Here is a 17,134-nt window from a genome sequence, read left to right on the forward strand (position 1 = left end):
CTGTTAATCATTGACATATGCCAGGCTACAAAAATTAAATAATATGTGATCCACTTTTTAAGTAGTATATTGAAAAAAAATAATTTTGTGTGTTTTTTGCATCCAAAAAATGGTTTGTTTACATTACAAATATGGCATTTAAAGGGTTAAAAAATGTGACAATTATTGAGTATTTGGTATTTCTATTTACAGCTCAAGTTGATGAAATAGAAAAAAGTGTAAAAGAATTGAAAACAAACTGTATGAAAATTTTTTTGACATTATTCCACAAGTGTACCAAAAAGGCACACTTGGTGCTTAATAAGGGCCTTGCTGGACGGGATACCGGAGGGTTAATGTCATACAGTCGCTAATAATTAAATTAGGTGAGAATATTCCTGAGTGTGATTAATAAAAATGGCACAAGCAGTTGGATATTAGGCCACAATGTTTATTCAGTAGTGTTGTTTCAACTTATAGGTACAATACTGTCAGCTTTTGTAAGACTAAAAAAAAAGTTACCATTACAGTCATCCATGCTCACAGAATGCCAGTCAAGTCGTTTACACCCTCCTTTGTGTACACACCCTGCAACATGCTCGCCTTTGAGCAAGTACATTTCCAAATGGTAGGCACTTTGAAGGTTTAAAACATTTGTGAATATACATTTATATATATTTATATATCTTTTCATATACTAATAAGCAATTGGACTTAAAGGTCAGGTCTCTAACAGAGAGAACAAAACTAAAACAGTGAAGAAGAAAAAAAGAAAGAGGAAACAACATGATGTGGCCATGATGGAGGGAGTGGGTGTGAGAAGATGTCTGGAGTAGAAACACTGTGAGTCTTTGGGTTTTTCAGTATAGTTCAGTACCACAAGTGCTATGACAAGAAAGGATGGCAGTGGACAATTAAAAAAGAACAAAGAGGCTGAATGAAAGGAGAGAGAGAGAGAGGTTGGAGACGGGTGGAGAGGTCTAGGGATGGACAGCCACGTTCAGGTGACGTTAGGAGATTCGATGATGTGACAGCATCTACCGTATCTACTTCACATTACTGTACAGCTGAAAAAGGCAACTTCACAACCTGCCGGACAAAACACGTGTCTCTTCAGATCAAGTTAATGTAGTCGAAACATTATGGAGACAGTGACAGACAGTAACTTGTCATCATGTAACAATAACCTTTTTTCTTTACAAAAAAAAAGAAAAAAAAAAAAAAAAGAAAACACATCTACGTGGCTTTTTTTTTTTTTTTTTTTTTTTTTTTTAGAGGCGGCCATTTTGGAGCCTGTTTTTCACTTTAACTCGCTTCAGGATGCAGAACGGCATCATAACAAACGTAAACAACTTCAACCTTTCACAGATTCGCAGTCAGACGAAGCCCTCTGTGAAGTTCAGCTAAAGCTCATCTGAAAAAAAAAAAAAAAACACCAACAGCCCTCAATCTGAGCGTCTTGTCAAAGACTATTGGGGCATAACACTGGAGTCTTACATTTGCTCGGCAGCCGTATTTATCGATAGCTAATCCCTCTGAGAGAAACTGAGTTTGTGGTGTTGTTTGCTGCAGAGGTATGTGCTCTGCATGTGGGGATGCGGTCCTGGCCTGGTGTGTTTGTGTCCAAGCAGTTTCCAGGCCTTCACTGGGCAGATCTTTGGGCCTAAAGCATCGACACTGCAACATGGACAATAACACCAGTGTGGCCCCAAACAGCTGAGGGAGGAAAAAGAAGAGGGGGCCGCGTACCAATCTGATTAAAAAAAAAAACAGAGGGTGGGAGTGAGGGACGTTAGGGTAAAAAGAGAAAAGGGGGAAGAAGATGTGAGCGTGATGGTGCAGGGGGGTGGCTACGGTCCAAAAACACAACAAGCCACAGAGAAAAAAAAACTTCAGACCCAAAACACTACACGAAGCTGCACAACAGCAGTAGGAAGCGAAGCAGTGAATGTGCAATGTTAAGAAGAATGCATTTAAATAGAACAGAACTTCAGAAAGACATAATACAGAAGTGAGATTTTTGTGATGTTTCACCAGCCCTGACATATTTTCTACCTTTTGAAGACCAATTCCTGGGTTTGAAAATAAAAATGCTGTCAAAAAAAAAAAAAAAAAAAAGGCTACACTGAGAAGAAAACAAACAAGTAAACAAGACATAATAAAAAGCTCATGTTTGACTAAAACTGATGTGAGAGCAAAAAATAAACATTGTAACCTGAAGGGAGAACATTTACATTGACCGTTAACAGCGTTAATATGAAGACCAAGAGCTTCATCAAAACTACAAAGGCATTTTTTTTTTTTTAACATCAGAGAAAAGATAAATTAATGTAATACACCTTTAGAGATCAACATCAGACATGCTAGGACAAAATAAAATGAAAAATGAAAGTAGGATTGATACAGAATAATTATATTCAATTATTTCCACTTTAAATTTTTTTCTTTACAAATAACATACTGCTACAGTTAAAAGTAGTCAGCGACTAAAAACAGCTCCTTTTGACAGAAGACAGATGCGATCGGGTTCCTCGCCTTTACAGATCCTGTTTTTGTTGTTTTATTTTTTTTTCAGCCTTTTTCAAATAATACACAAAATGTTTAAATACACTGATTTGCCATAAAATGAGAAATGCTTGGTTTTCATTTTAAAAAAAAGAAGAAAGAAGAAGGTCTTAATTACAATACTCTATGCAAAAGCTTTCCTTTATGCTATTTTCCTTAATCGACTTTTTAACATTTTGACGTTTTTTTTTTCTTGTGTTTGAACAGGTTTTGCTGTTGTCACGGGCTGTTTATCGAACAGCCGCTTGAGATTTGTCGACCTGGTGACGGTAGGTGGGATTTTATGCATAAAACTCCTTGGTTGGGGCCTTCTGATAGGCTGCACCAGAAGGTTTCCTCTCTCCCAGGTCGTAGCTGCCCTCATCCTTCTTCCTCATGCGGTAGACCAAAAGGAGGATGAGGAAGATGGCGAAGAGGAAGCCAATGACTCCACCGGCAATAACGGCTGGAAATGAAGAAAGACAAGAGAAGGTAAATATCAAAAACAATATTAATATCACTAAAACAAACACTGTCTTTCATCCCTAGGGTTATTTTATCTTACGCTCAGATTGTGTTGTGTATTGACTGTTAACAGCCATTCAAGCAAATATGTGATATTAAAGTAAATAAATAAAACTGGTGTGACTTTCCAGATTTATTCATTGGAATTTTATGAAAAAAGCAGGTGCAATAGATGTCGAAGTAGATGACAGAAGCTTAGGCTTATACAGGAAGGGTAGTGACCAATAATATTCTGACAAATGACAGTCAAACTCCGAGGGTACCCACATCACTGCCATGGGGTACTCCATGGACCAGAGTCTGATCTGTTAGGTCCTATGGGAGAAGTGGTAGAGCTTCCAGAATAAACTATTTGTTGAAAACTCTTAGTTAGATCTAATATTAGTAAAATTACTGTTTTGTGAGACAAGTTTCAGTATGAGTTTGAGGGTGATTTTATCTTACGCTCAGATTGTGTTGTGTATTGACTGTCACGACCATTCAAGCAAATATGTGATATTAAAGAAAATAAATAAAACTGATGTGACTTTCCAGATTTATTCATTTGAACTTCTGAAAAAAGCAGGTACAATAGATGTCAAAGTAGATGAGAGAACCTTAGACTTATCAGGGAGTGTAATAGCCAATAATATTCTGACAAATGATGGTCAAAGCCCGAGGGTACCCACATCACTGCCATGGGGTACTCCATGGACCAGAGTCTGATCTGTTAGGTCCTATGGGAGAAGTGGCACAGTTTCCAGAATAATCTATTTGTTGAAAACTCTAGGTTAGATAATGTTAGTAAAATTACTGTTTTGTGAGACAAGTTTCAGTATGAGTTTGAGGGTGATTTTATCTTACGCTCAAATTATGTTGTGTATTGACTTTAACGACCATTCAAGCAAATATCGTCGGCTTTCTGATAAAAACTGCTAAGTGACATTTTTGGTTGGAAATAAAAACCTGCTATCTCCCATATTATAGCTTCAAATTTCAGTCTCCTGTGAAAGTTGTTTACATTCCATCATAAGTACCAACATTAAAGGAACAAATTTTTTTGTCATATTTCACAGTTTCCTGTTATATAAACAGTTTTTTGTTTCTCCTGTAAAATTTGCCAAAAGTCACATAGCAGGTTTTATCAGGAAGCCAACGATATGTGATATTCAACTAAATAAATAAAACTGATGTGACTTTCCATATTTATTCATTGGAATTTCTAAAACTATTAAACTATTTGTGGAAAACTCTAGGTTAGATAATATTAGTAAAATTACTGTTTTGTGAGACAAGTTTCAGTATTAGTTTGAGGTTATAGACAATAGATCTAAAATCTATCCATCATGTAACCAAACCATGTTCACAACACTTCTGTATTTTTATGTTTCTTTTCTTCTTTACATCATCAAAACCAAATGTAAAAATGACCAAACTCTCCAAACATGTAACTAATCTCTTTCTCTTAACAGCACTGAAATCCAAGTTTCATAATCGAAGCATTAGTGAACCGTTACCTTTGCTAGTCTTTAGCAACAAGAACAGGCCAGAGTGGAATCTTTCTGATTTAATCAAAATATCTTTGATAGTCACACAAAGTACACCTTTACTGATGCTATAGTCTAAAACACAGATGTCTAACATATGGCCTGCGGGCCACAACAGGCCCGCTAAAGGATCCAATTCCTTTTTCGCTTGAATTAAGCAAAAAGAAAATCTTGAATTAAGCAAAAAAAAAAATCTGCCAATGGAAGAAGTGAAAATCATCTTGGTAAGATTTCTTGAAATAAGATTTTCAAGAGCTATTGTCTAAAAATATGTTCTTATATCTCACTGAAAAGTTACTCTTTGGGTGATTATGTCTTATTTTAACTGTGATGAGATATTTTGACTAAAAATGAGAAAAATACACTTGGTAAGATTTAGGTTTTTGCAGTGTATATCTGAATGATCTAACATGGACAGAAACACGACAATACCTAAGCTAACTCAACCCTCTTATTACGATGGGATAATATTGTTACTCGTTGACTCACTTCGTTACCATTGGATTTTAAGTTTTGATACTTCCCTGTCTGTGCTTGTTGATGCTCTTCTTGTGTCTTTGCATGTTTGTTTTATCGTTTGTTTGTTAACCCTCTAATGCCTGAACCATTAAAAAATTGACAGAAAATTCCAGTTCTTTGAAACTGAGGCCTTTATTGGTCCTTCTGTACAACCCAAATATATATATATATATATATATATATATATATATATATATATATATATATATATATATATATATATATATTTTTTTTTTTTTTTTTTTTTTTTTTTTTTTTTTCCCAAATATTAATTTCCATGTTTGAGTTTCAGTTTTGTATCATATTTGACACATCGGGTCTCAATGCTCAAATATTATTTTTGAACAAACTAAAACATATAACACAAACATGTCTAACAAATTGGTAATTCCTTTTCAAAATTGGCAAAGTTCTGCCTCCTTCATTGTTGACAATCTTGTAGTGTTACTGGTGAACAAATTCCTCCCCCCTGGTGGATTATTCATGTATTGCATGTATCTAATTGTAAACATTAGGTTTTTAAAGAAAAGAAATATCACACTGATCATGCAGAGGACTTCAAAACTCATGTATCAAATATGATACATTTGTCGTTATAGGGTTAAAAAAATGTCAAATCTGTCAAAAATAAAGTAAAAAAAAAAAAAAAAAACCTCCTAGAGTACCTCCTACAGTACACACACCACTGTTTGGGAATCATTCGTCTACAGCCCAAACACTGACTACAGACTGAGCCTTTAGATCAGGGGTGTCATACTCATTTTAGTTCAGGGGCCATATCCTCCCAATATGATCTGAAGTGGGCTGGACCAGTAAATTAATAACATAATAATATAGAAATAATGCCAACTCCAAACATTTCAATATGTTTTATAGTGAAAAAAGTAAACTTACATTATGGAAACATTTACATCTATAAACTGTCCTTTTAAAATGTGAATAACATGAACAACCATGAAAAAACTGAAATTTATTCAGAAATAGAAGTGCAATTTTAACTGTTTTCTGCCTCTGCTTATCATTTGTAAATTGATTAAATTTACAAATTAAATCATTAAAACTTACATATCACAATAGATCTGCAAATACACAAATATTTTAGTAACTGACAGAATATTAGTAAAATTACACTTACTTCTCTTAAGATATTTCTAGCTTTTCATATTTTTTGTTTGTAGTGCTAGTTTGTAAATGTACACAGTTTAATGGAATTACACTTTTTTACACTAAAACAAAAAGGAAAAATTTGGAATTGTCATTATTTGCAGATTTTTATGGTAATATTTTACCAATCTGACCCACTTGAGACTAAAGTACGGCTTTATTTGGGCCCTAAAGTAAAAGGATTGATTGTTAATATCTTGAGTGTAATTTTTGGATTTCACAAGTTCATTCTATGGGCCGGATTGGACCCTTTGGTGGGCCGGATTTGGCCCCCGGGCCGCATGTTTGACACCTGTGCTTTAGATAAAGAAACTGCTGCCTCTGGCCTCATGATTAATAGTCAGGCAGATAAAACTAATGCAGAAAAAAACAACAACTTGAAGTTGGACCATTATCAATAAACAATGCCATTAACATATACTGCATTAGTGGCAGTGTATGTTATTGGCAAAATGTTGAAGGTTAATCTTTCAGCTGAGGACAAGGTAAACCAATGAGCCAACAGGGGAGCGAAGATCAAGGAAAATTGAATGAAATCCATACAGGCCACACCAAGAAAGTCTCCCCTCCCCAGCTTCGACCCCGACTCTCCACATTAATCCTCCTAACTCGCCACATGGGCTTACTTCACTCTCCCTCCCAATTACGCCTGTATGGGGTTCTTTATAGTGCACTAATCTGTTTAGGGTGTCTCCTGGTGCTAAAACCTGCCCTCTGCTACAGTTTGAGTTTCAACATGTTGGCTGGCCCCGTGGCCTCATGGGTAAAACATACTGGCACATGCCCAACCACCAACCATCGCAACGCAGAGTGAAGAAAGGAAAATTAGATCAGGGCCAATTATTTTTATAGACATCACACTGGAGATGAAGAGCAAAGGTTGGAATCTAACAGAGCGGCGGCTGAGGACAAAGAGTGGAAAAAAGAATGTACATATGGGAACTTTCATGGCCTTATCTTACGACTTAACACTCGTAATCCTCTTGTTTTTTATCAACAAAAACAAGATTAAAAAAAAAATTAACACTTGAGATCCCCTGAAAGCTTCAGCTGTGAAGTTTTGGTCAATTTACTGAGTGGGATCTTTTAAAAATGTCCTCTAAAAGCTCATTATGTCTGGATTTTATGAGTCAACCTGCAAAACACTTACTCATGCTTCCACTTCTCTTGGAATTGAATACCTACTTGTGTTTCCTACCACCTCCTTCATGGAGGGCACTGTTGAAAATCAGACAAAAATAAATTATGATGTAGTTTTGATAACTAGATAGTGCTCTGTTCAACCCAAAAAGCTGCTTATTCATTGATTTTCTTATCTACTGTATGTATGCATGTATGTATGTATGTACGTATGTATGTATGTACATATGTATGTATGTATGTATGTATGTATGTGTATATGTATGTATGTATGTATGTATGTATATGTATCTATGTATGTATGTATGTATGTACGTATGTATGTATGTATGTATGTATGTACGTATGTATGTACGTATGTATGTATGTATGTATGTGTATATGTATGTATGTATGTATGTATGTGTATATGTATGTATGTATGTATGTGTATATGTATGTATGTACGTATGTATGTATGTATGTGTATATGTATCTATGTATGTATGTATGTATGTGTATATGTATCTATGTATGTATGTATGTATGTGTATATGTATGTATGTATGTATCTATGTATGTACGTATGTATATGTCGAGGCCCAAAACGGAATCTGGCCCGATTCAGAATCGGGCCGGCCCAGAATGGAATTCTATTCTAGGCCGGCCTAGAATAGAATCCTGCTGCTATAATGTTATTTTTATACCATGTTTAATGCAAATGATCCATAATTCCATAATTTGTCATAATTTTACATTTTCAGTCTTACATACCTTGAGTAACTATTGTCAATTTCAGTCGATTTCACTGTACCATATATTGGTGGGGAGTACCACTAGGTTCTATTTGTAAATAAAGTGTATTATAGTTTACAATTAAAATGTTGTTTGTTTCATTTTTTTTTCACATATTTGCAAATTCCATGTATTGATTTTTGTAATAATTTAGATAATTTGCATTAAACATGGTATAAAAATAACATTATAGCAGCAGGATTCTATTCTAGGCCGGCCTAGAATAGAATTCCATTCTGGGCCGGCCCAATTCTGAATCGGGCCAGATTCCGTTTTGGGCCTCGACATATATATGTATGTATGTACGTATGTATGTATGTGTGTATGTATGTATGTATCTATCTATCTATCTATCTATCTATCTATCTATCTATCTGAGATTGGATTATGATAAACTCTCTGTGTACGGCATCATTAATTCTCTGTTGTCGTTTTGTCTCAGGCTAATGTTTGAAAATTTGTGTCTAATGTGTGTTTATGGAACATCTGGTACTGCCTGTTTAATACAGCAGTTAACTTAATCCAAATTGATTTCCTCATTTCTTCATTTAAGTCCTAGAAGAATAAAAGTGTCACAATTTCTGCTTTTTTTAAAATCTCAAATTATGCTTCTTTTTTTTTTTTTCTCCAGAAACATTTTTAAAATTTGGATATTATATGGGATGTCCAGATTGATTCTTCCATCTTTTATCTTTTCTACCTTTTTGCTGACAGGACTGAAATAATCACAATCTAAAAGTTGTCCTGTAACAGTAACATCTTTTTGCCTACAGTTATTGTATAAAAAACATATAAAAGCAAACACTTGGCTTTTGGAATTATACTCCAGGGTACACCTTTTCTTTAATCCACACATACATATTACATTTCAGGCATTTCACAAAGTACTTTGCAGCTCATATGAAAAGAGAGATTTAGTAAATCTGTATGATTACCAAGAGGACATTGAAAAAAGGTGTTGTATTTATTTAGTAAGTTGAAAAAAATACTGTATATGACCAAAAACACATCAGTCTACAGCTTCAAGGTTAATTTGTATTTGAAAACACAATATCTGTATAATTATATCCATAAAAGACATGGACAGCAAGAGCATCTTCTGTTCAAAATTGCTTAAATATTTTTAAACCACTAAATGTATCACTACTTTTAAATAAACCAAGTAAACGCAGTTTCTCAGCTTTTCACTGGCATCGTATCACATCTTTTTTGGAACGTTCATGTGAGCATGTAAACACTTTTACCTTCTGCAAGGGTTAAACCCATGCAGTTTGACAAATGACAGTAGTTGTAGATGCTTCTTTTTACATTCAGTTAATCATATTTGGCTGAAAAAATCCCCTTTATTTTTACTTTATGAACAGTTACATAATCAGTAAATTTAATATAGGAAAGTACCTGATTTTCACAAAAAAATGCAAAATGCAGAGAATAATATTTCAAATACATGGTGAAAAATCACAGCTAAACAAAGTGAAAAATTATTTAGAAGTTGTCCCAAAATAGTTCTAGGTCTTTAACAGTTAAACCAGTAGATTCCAACCTTTTTTGGCTTGTGACCCCATTTTAACATCATAAATTTATGGTGACACCAGACATTCAAAACGGCAACAATTTTTTTGCTAAAATTAATTTGTTTTTGACCATGTAATAGTTTGCTATACTATGTTGCAAATAAATGTTAATTTCAGATGACATTTAGTCTATATAATGTATATTCGTATGGACGGAGGCAGAAAATCCAGGTGTAGATTACTGCACAAAGTGAGAATTTGATTTTCCTTGGTCAGGATATGTACAGTCAGTCCAGCTTGGATTTCCAAGGCTGACAATTAATACTGAACAAACAAGAACTCAAACTATGAATTATGAAAGAGCTGCAGCATCTGAAACTGACCACAATGAACATTTGACAGATAAACAGAACCACAGTGCTTCAGTTTCAGCTTCAGTTTGTCATGTCTGTTATGGATTGGGATTGTCTCTCTCAACTCACCATATCGATGGCCAAAAAACAAAACCTCCTATGTGCAAATTTTTAGATTTTGAGTTTTCACATTAAATGGTGAGAACAAGGATGACTCCACATTTTCAGTTTATCTGCAAGATAATCCCGCCCTTTCTTATGACATGAAGGTCACCTGACAGCAACAACAAAGACTATACTATAATAAATCTAAACCATCAATCAATCAATCAAATTTTATTTATATAGTACCAAATCATAACAAAAGTTATCTCATGACACTTTACATATAGAGTTGGTCAAAACCAGACTCTAAGCCAGTTTACAGAAACCCAACAGAATCCTCCAGGATCCACTTTTTTTTTTTTTTGTTTCCTGAAAAAAGTGATTTTTTCAGATAGGAGGTTTTGTATTTTGGTCATCAATATATTTTTCATTAGTAAGTTTTTTGTTGTTATTGTTTTTTAAATCAATTTTTAGAAATTTCAGGTGACTCCATTTGAATTCCAGGTGACCCCATGTGGGGTCCCGACCCTACGGTTGAAAAACACTGAGTTAACCTGTTTAACCCTGACCATATTTTCAGGGGAAAAATACCTAAACAGACATACCCAAAGTAAATGAAGAATTACTTCACAATAATAAGGTTCATATGGATGTTCTTGGTGTCTATGGACATTTAGAGACCTCACAGAATCTATTCCCATTGTCTAAAATATTGTATCTATTACTATGCCTGAGTAAACTGTAACAAACTAAAAGAGAAATTAGAATTTTTTATCCTCGCCTGTTTTTTTTTTCGGCTGGATTGACGATGATATGCGTAAATTAATTGTTCGTGTCGGAGATTTTTAATAGCGTATATTTCACTCCACAAAGATTAAAAATCATGTTTGAACATTACAGTTTGCACTAAAATACACTTTTGATGTACTTTTATTAACATTAGGGTCTAAACTTTGAGCAAAAGTCCTGATTTATTATATTTTTATAGTAGATGAATAATAATAGAATTTTTTCAGCCCGCGGGCAGGCTGATAGGGCTAAATTAAACATAATGGTTGGTATGGCAGCCATTTTGAAAAACAAAAAACGGATCTGTGTTTAACTGGATGTACCCCAAAAACAATCAGATATCACCGAAAAGCCCAGGATGTCCTCTACACAGCAGATGTTTTACCCTGTAGACAGTTTAATTTTTGGAATCCTGTCTCCTCCAGATAATAAAAATGCATTTCTACGTCTCAAGAGGATAAAAGTGACAATAAAATAACCATAACCCACAGTGAAAAGATGTGTCAGGGTTGAGTGTGCGCTGTGTGAGGACAGTTGTTGTACAGTTCAGAACGCGGTCTTGTTAATTATATTAGCCTCTGTGATGTGTGTGATGTGTGTGTGTAAAGAGTGTACAGCCTCGTTGATTACTTTGGCGTGCATCCATGAAACCTTGTACACAGCACATTGAGTCTCTGTAAGATTTCAGCACCTCTGGGTGTTTTCAACTTGGAACAAAAACAATACGTCGGCTAAAGTCTGAGATGAGTCTATCAATACAAGAGAGATGAGAGTTCTGCTTTGTCCTTGTACATGTTGGACGTACACCATGAGGATACTGCAAAAAAAGAAAAAGTGTGGCGTCAATCACTCCTCCCAGACATCCAGGGAGTGAAAGACGGCAAGCATTAGATCAGCGGCTTCAACTCTGATAACTTCCTCTCCCTCTTCTTTCATCTACTCAAAGCGAGCCGCACATGCTCGCTATGCTGTGAACTCTACAAGGTCCCACTGAGGCACGCACATGGAGTTTATTGAAAGTAATTACTTATGAAAAGTGAAAACATGTCTTGCTGACACGGTTTAGTGTATAAATCACAATGTCAGGAAATAAATACCTCATTTAGAGCACAAACCGGCGTCAAATGAATTGTTTTTCAGCCATTTTCTGGTTCAGTGGTTTCTTTGTTGGTGTCTTCTGTGTTGTGAGACATACCTGCCAACACCTCTGTCCTGTGGAAGAGGTTGTCCGAGTGGACTTCCACGGCCTCCTGGGGCGAGCCGGGGGCAAAGGTCGTACTGGTCATCTGGGTCCTCTGCATGTCCTCTGTAACTGGCACTGGTGCCTGTTTAAGGGAGGAGAAAGGAGGTGCAAGGAAGAGGTATAAAAAAAAAAAAAAAAAAAAAAAAAAGTAAGTAGGATGTGTTGCCGACATAAAACCAGTTCGAAGACTTAGGTTGGTTCGGGTAAAATTCCTGCCCAGTATGTTCTCATGGAGTTACTACTGCAGTGTTAGGAGTAACGCATCACACAAGTAATGCCTTAAAGTAACAGATTACTTTTTGTTGTAACGCAGTAGTATAAGGCATCATTAATCAATTTTCAGTAATATTTGATTGGTACATGTTCAATAGCGCTTGCGTTTAAATACACTTTTATAGTTTAATTGCTCAAAAAAAAAAAAAAAAAAAACCAGCAAGACTGTGCGACCTTAACCCATAAAGACCCAAACATCCACTATCTACCAAAATCATCTACTGATATAAACTGTTTAATCCCTGATGATTGACTAATCCATGTAAATAATTGATGTAAAATGCAGTTTGTCATATTTTCATGGTCATCAGATATGACCCATTTGGATGTTCAGAGGCTCTGCTGTGAATGTGGAAACACCGTCATCTTTTACATCATTGATTCACCAGTAAAACCCATGGAATTGGATCAATGACAGTGGATGGACACACTGGGTTTATGTTCAGTTATTGATAGATTTTACTGAAAAAGTTACTTTTTCTTCAGTTTTCTCTATTTTTTGATATAATAACCCACAACGTTACTCTGAGCTTTTATGAACGTCTACATGATTAGTAAATTAAATTTTGGAAAATACCTGATTTTCACTGGAAAAAACGCAAAATACAGAAGATAATATTACAATAAATGGTGATAAACCACTGAAGGGTAATTAAATATGAAACAAATTTATTTGGGAGCTGCCACAAATGTCACACTGGGTCCTTCTGGGTTAACCCTTTCATGCATAGTGGTCACTACAGTGGACAGTTATTCTCCAGCTGTTCTCTTGTATATTCATGGATTTTGTTGTTTTAGTTCCACATCAACCAACACAGTGGACACTTACACATCATCCCATATACTGCAATTCATACCATTATTGTAAATTTCCTGTTCTTGATAAACCTGATCTGCAGAAACATACTTGAGTGTAAATCAATTAGGCTGTAATGAACAGTTTCTTTTAAAAACAAAAAGGTTTTTTTTTTTTTTTTTGCATATTATCTGAGTGAGTTATAGCTAGTATTATAGTGTGTTAAAATGTGAGAAAACATCAGATTAGCAGCATTAAAAAAAATTATTTCATAGTTTTCACATAGTATGACAGCAAATACATGTTTCTTTACTTCAAAAATTAAGCAAATAGTGTCCAGCTGAGTGGATATTTTTGTAACTCAATGAAAAATAGGTTCCTAAAAATATTTCAATCACTTTTTTTTTCATGCCTAAAGAGGAATAAAAACACTCAGGAAAAAAAAAAAAATCTTGATTAAGGTTCTCATAATTCATGCATGAAAGGGTTAAGGAATCAAAAATGTGTTTAAACTTCTATTTCCTGTTGGTGTTCAGCCAATGGGTGAAGACTGTTTTTTCTTCAACTTTATTGAAAATATATAGGTATACAAGACATATACTATAAATTTGAACAAACATCAAGATGTCAAATGGAAAAAGCACTTGAACAAATAAATTAAAATAATGCAACGATTTAGAGACACAAAGCAGAATAGACAAATAATGAAAAACAAATACATCAGAGAGTAAGGTCAGTCTATTTTAAAGAATTCTTTATAAATTGCCAGGGTGCTAGTACTTTTTTTGTTAAAGATAAATTGTAATAATTTTGATTTAATATATTTTTCAAATTCTATCAGAAAGACTTTAAAATTTGGGTATATGTATTTTGTGTATATGAAATTTTCCAAATAAAATGATCAGATTTTCTCATTACTAACCCTAACCCTGCTTTCAAGAAGCTAGTTAGCATTAGCATGATCCCTGTGATCAGCAATGACAAGGTAAGGTAACATTTCTATGACTGGTTAGAATTCTTTATCAATTGCAGATTTATTTACCAGCGTCCTCCCCCTGTTTGAACATGTAAAATGTTGAAAAAAACTGAAGTGTTCCTGCTGGGATTTGAACATCTTAGACCGAAGCGTTACTTACTGAGCTATCCGTCCACATGGACTTCAGGGTGCTAATTTATGCATCCCAAGGCTCTCCTATCTCTTGTATTGAGGAGGTGAGTCCTGTACAGTTACAATTCTAATATTGTAAGATAAGGAATTACTTTTAAGTAACAGTAACAAGTAATCTGTTACAGTTTGGAAGTGACTTGCACAACACTGTTAGTGGCTAAAATTTACTTAGGGGGTCAAATGAGTGGCCATTTTTGTCCAAAAAAAAAGTTGTAAGAAATGCATAGAACTGTGTTGAAATAATGCTAATACATTTGTGCACAGACTACTGATATTATTTGACAGTGGAAGCTATATTTTCAGAAATATTGGATTTGGAATAGCACGTGTATGTGAAAACTTTTGCTGGTGGACGGACGTGACATTACCCATGATGCTCTGGTCAGTACCAGTACTTTATTAGGAATAAACTTATAGACTTACTATTGCTAATTCTCCTGTTATTCATAAATGTTAGTATGGTGGATCTAAAACAATAACAGCTGACACAAAAACACAAAATGTGGCAGTGGACGGATGTGACATGGTTGTTACAGATCCCATCATACTGATGCTCGGCAGCCATGTCACCGTTTACACTAATGATCCCTGTGCAAAAACTAGGATCAGAATTGTTTATTGTATAGTTTATCATCATACTAAAGAGTAAATAACAATATAGAATTTTTATTTCTTTATAAAAATGCTTATTATTAGAAAACTGTTGATTTCAAAAGTGACATGTGACATTCTTAATGTATGTATTGGCGTAACATAAGCAGGATGGATCAGCACCATACTCCATATTGAACCTTTAAAAATAAAACATGTGATATGTAGGAGAGAATCTGGTAAGAAAAATTGGGGAATCTAAAAGAATAGAATATTTGTTTTTCAGGTAAATTCAGTTCAAATATAACTTGGCCATTTGTGACATGAAAATATAGCATTAATTGTGATGAAATTGGACATTTTTGAGCTGCAAACATAGTTCATATGACCATCAACATGTTGCAACAGAACTGAAATCCTGTCAATTTGCAGAACTTGCATTTACCAACACAAAGTTCCTTTGGGGATTCACTTATATTGATTTCTTATGCACAAAGACAGAAATAAGACCTCTAAGCAAATTTTAGCCGTTAGGAAGATAGTCAAAGGAACCGGATGGGAAGCACTATGGAGCCCGTCCAATAAAAGCTATAGGGGCTGGCCACAGAAGAAAATGGAATAAATCCAGATTGCCCAAAAAGCTTAACACAAGGACCAAGAAGAAGAAGCAATCCAAACTCCTGCAAACAGCCTGTGAACCCATGATTTTTTGGAGCCTATGCATCCCATGCTTTCTCCCATTAACGCTAACGAATGGTGCATTGGATCTAATGGAACCGAGCCACAGCATTTGGCCCAGGCAGTCACGACCATAGGCAAGAGGGAAACAAATGGAACAGGGCCACATAGGCTTGGCTTAGGGGGTTGAGACCTTGATGACTAATCCCTAACAGATGCAGTATCTGTACCGTAGTACAGTAAGAGTTCAGCACCGAAGTGAGATCTAGGATGGTTCCAGAATATGTGATTATGTCCGAGAGAGATGTAATCCCCCCATAATTTGCAATGGAGCAAAAACACTGAGAACTGACGTGAGCACTTGATCTTTATCCTGAATGCAACCTCAGTGCTCCTGGTATTACGGAGGATTTGATAACGTACTGGGTCAGATAAAGACACGCTCTCATACGGTCTCGGTTGAGTCAGGATTAAAATCACTTGAGTCATTGCGCTTAAATATGAGTGACTGCATTATGTCATGAGATGATATGTGATACAGCGGCCAGCAGAGGTACGTAACTAAGTACTTTTAGTCGAGTACTACATTTAAGTATAAGTTTGAGGTACTTGCAGTTGGAACATCCAACTAGATACAAGTGTTTCCATTTCATGCAACTTTATACTTTTACCTTTTTACGTTTCAAAGGCAAATATTGCACTTCTTACAACTTGTATACTGCATCTGACAGCTTTAGTGACTTTTCACATTCCAACTTTTCATCTACTTCAGGCCCAATCAAAGCCACATATGTGTTGTGTTGACTGTTTGTGATAAACTGAATGATGAAATGTTCTTCTTAAATTAAATACATTCTTTAAAATCCTTTTTTGGATTAGCTGGAAAATGCCTTTGTGCAAAGCTGAAAACAGGGCTTTTTTTTCTGAACTCACAAAAAGTTAAAAACAAGTACAGTTGTGTCGTACATTTTGGCAGTGACGCAACTTGAATTGTGTTTTATTTGAGGATAAAATTCTTTGAAAATGATTTATTACTTAAAAATTTTCTTCAATGTACCTCCGGAACGAACATACTACTCCTTAAACAGCATGTATAATAGTAAAACACTGTTCTGTTACACCGCTGATCTGAGACGAAATTTTCACGTTCTATCCTATATCAACATTGACAAACACGAAAACGAAGGGAATTTTATACATAATTTTTACACGTTTTAGGTAGTTTTGTAAGCACACAAAACAGTTTCAGTTAGTTATAGTTTTTTTCTTTTGATTTGAGTTTTTATTTATTTCAGTTAATGAAAACATCTTTTCAATTTTAGTTTTCATCATTTCGTTAGTTTTCGTTAACGATAATAACCTCGGTATCGGTAAAGTTTTGCGAATTTGTCCAATGGAAAAGCGACTAGTAACTCATCATACTAAAAACACAAGCAAATTTCCTCTACTTTTC

At 34.9% G+C, this 17,134-nt stretch overlaps 1 protein-coding gene across 1 annotated transcript in view; it reads right to left on the reverse strand.

Annotated features, from left to right (window-relative positions):
* Positions 1-414: 414 nt before the first annotated feature.
* Positions 415-17,134, reverse strand: part of sdc2 (syndecan 2) — a 128,627-nt gene continuing 111,907 nt past the window's right edge. Inside the window, exons 4-5 of the mRNA XM_030147346.1 lie at positions 12,128-12,257; positions 415-2,989 (exon numbers count right to left, since the gene is read on the reverse strand). Of these exons, the coding sequence (XP_030003206.1) occupies positions 2,826-2,989; positions 12,128-12,257 (294 nt within the window). The 3' untranslated portion in view covers positions 415-2,825. The remainder of the gene's footprint in view (positions 2,990-12,127; positions 12,258-17,134) is intronic.

This window comes from Sphaeramia orbicularis, chromosome 11, assembly GCF_902148855.1.
Source record: "Sphaeramia orbicularis chromosome 11, fSphaOr1.1, whole genome shotgun sequence".
Taxonomy (NCBI): domain Eukaryota; kingdom Metazoa; phylum Chordata; class Actinopteri; order Kurtiformes; family Apogonidae; genus Sphaeramia; species Sphaeramia orbicularis.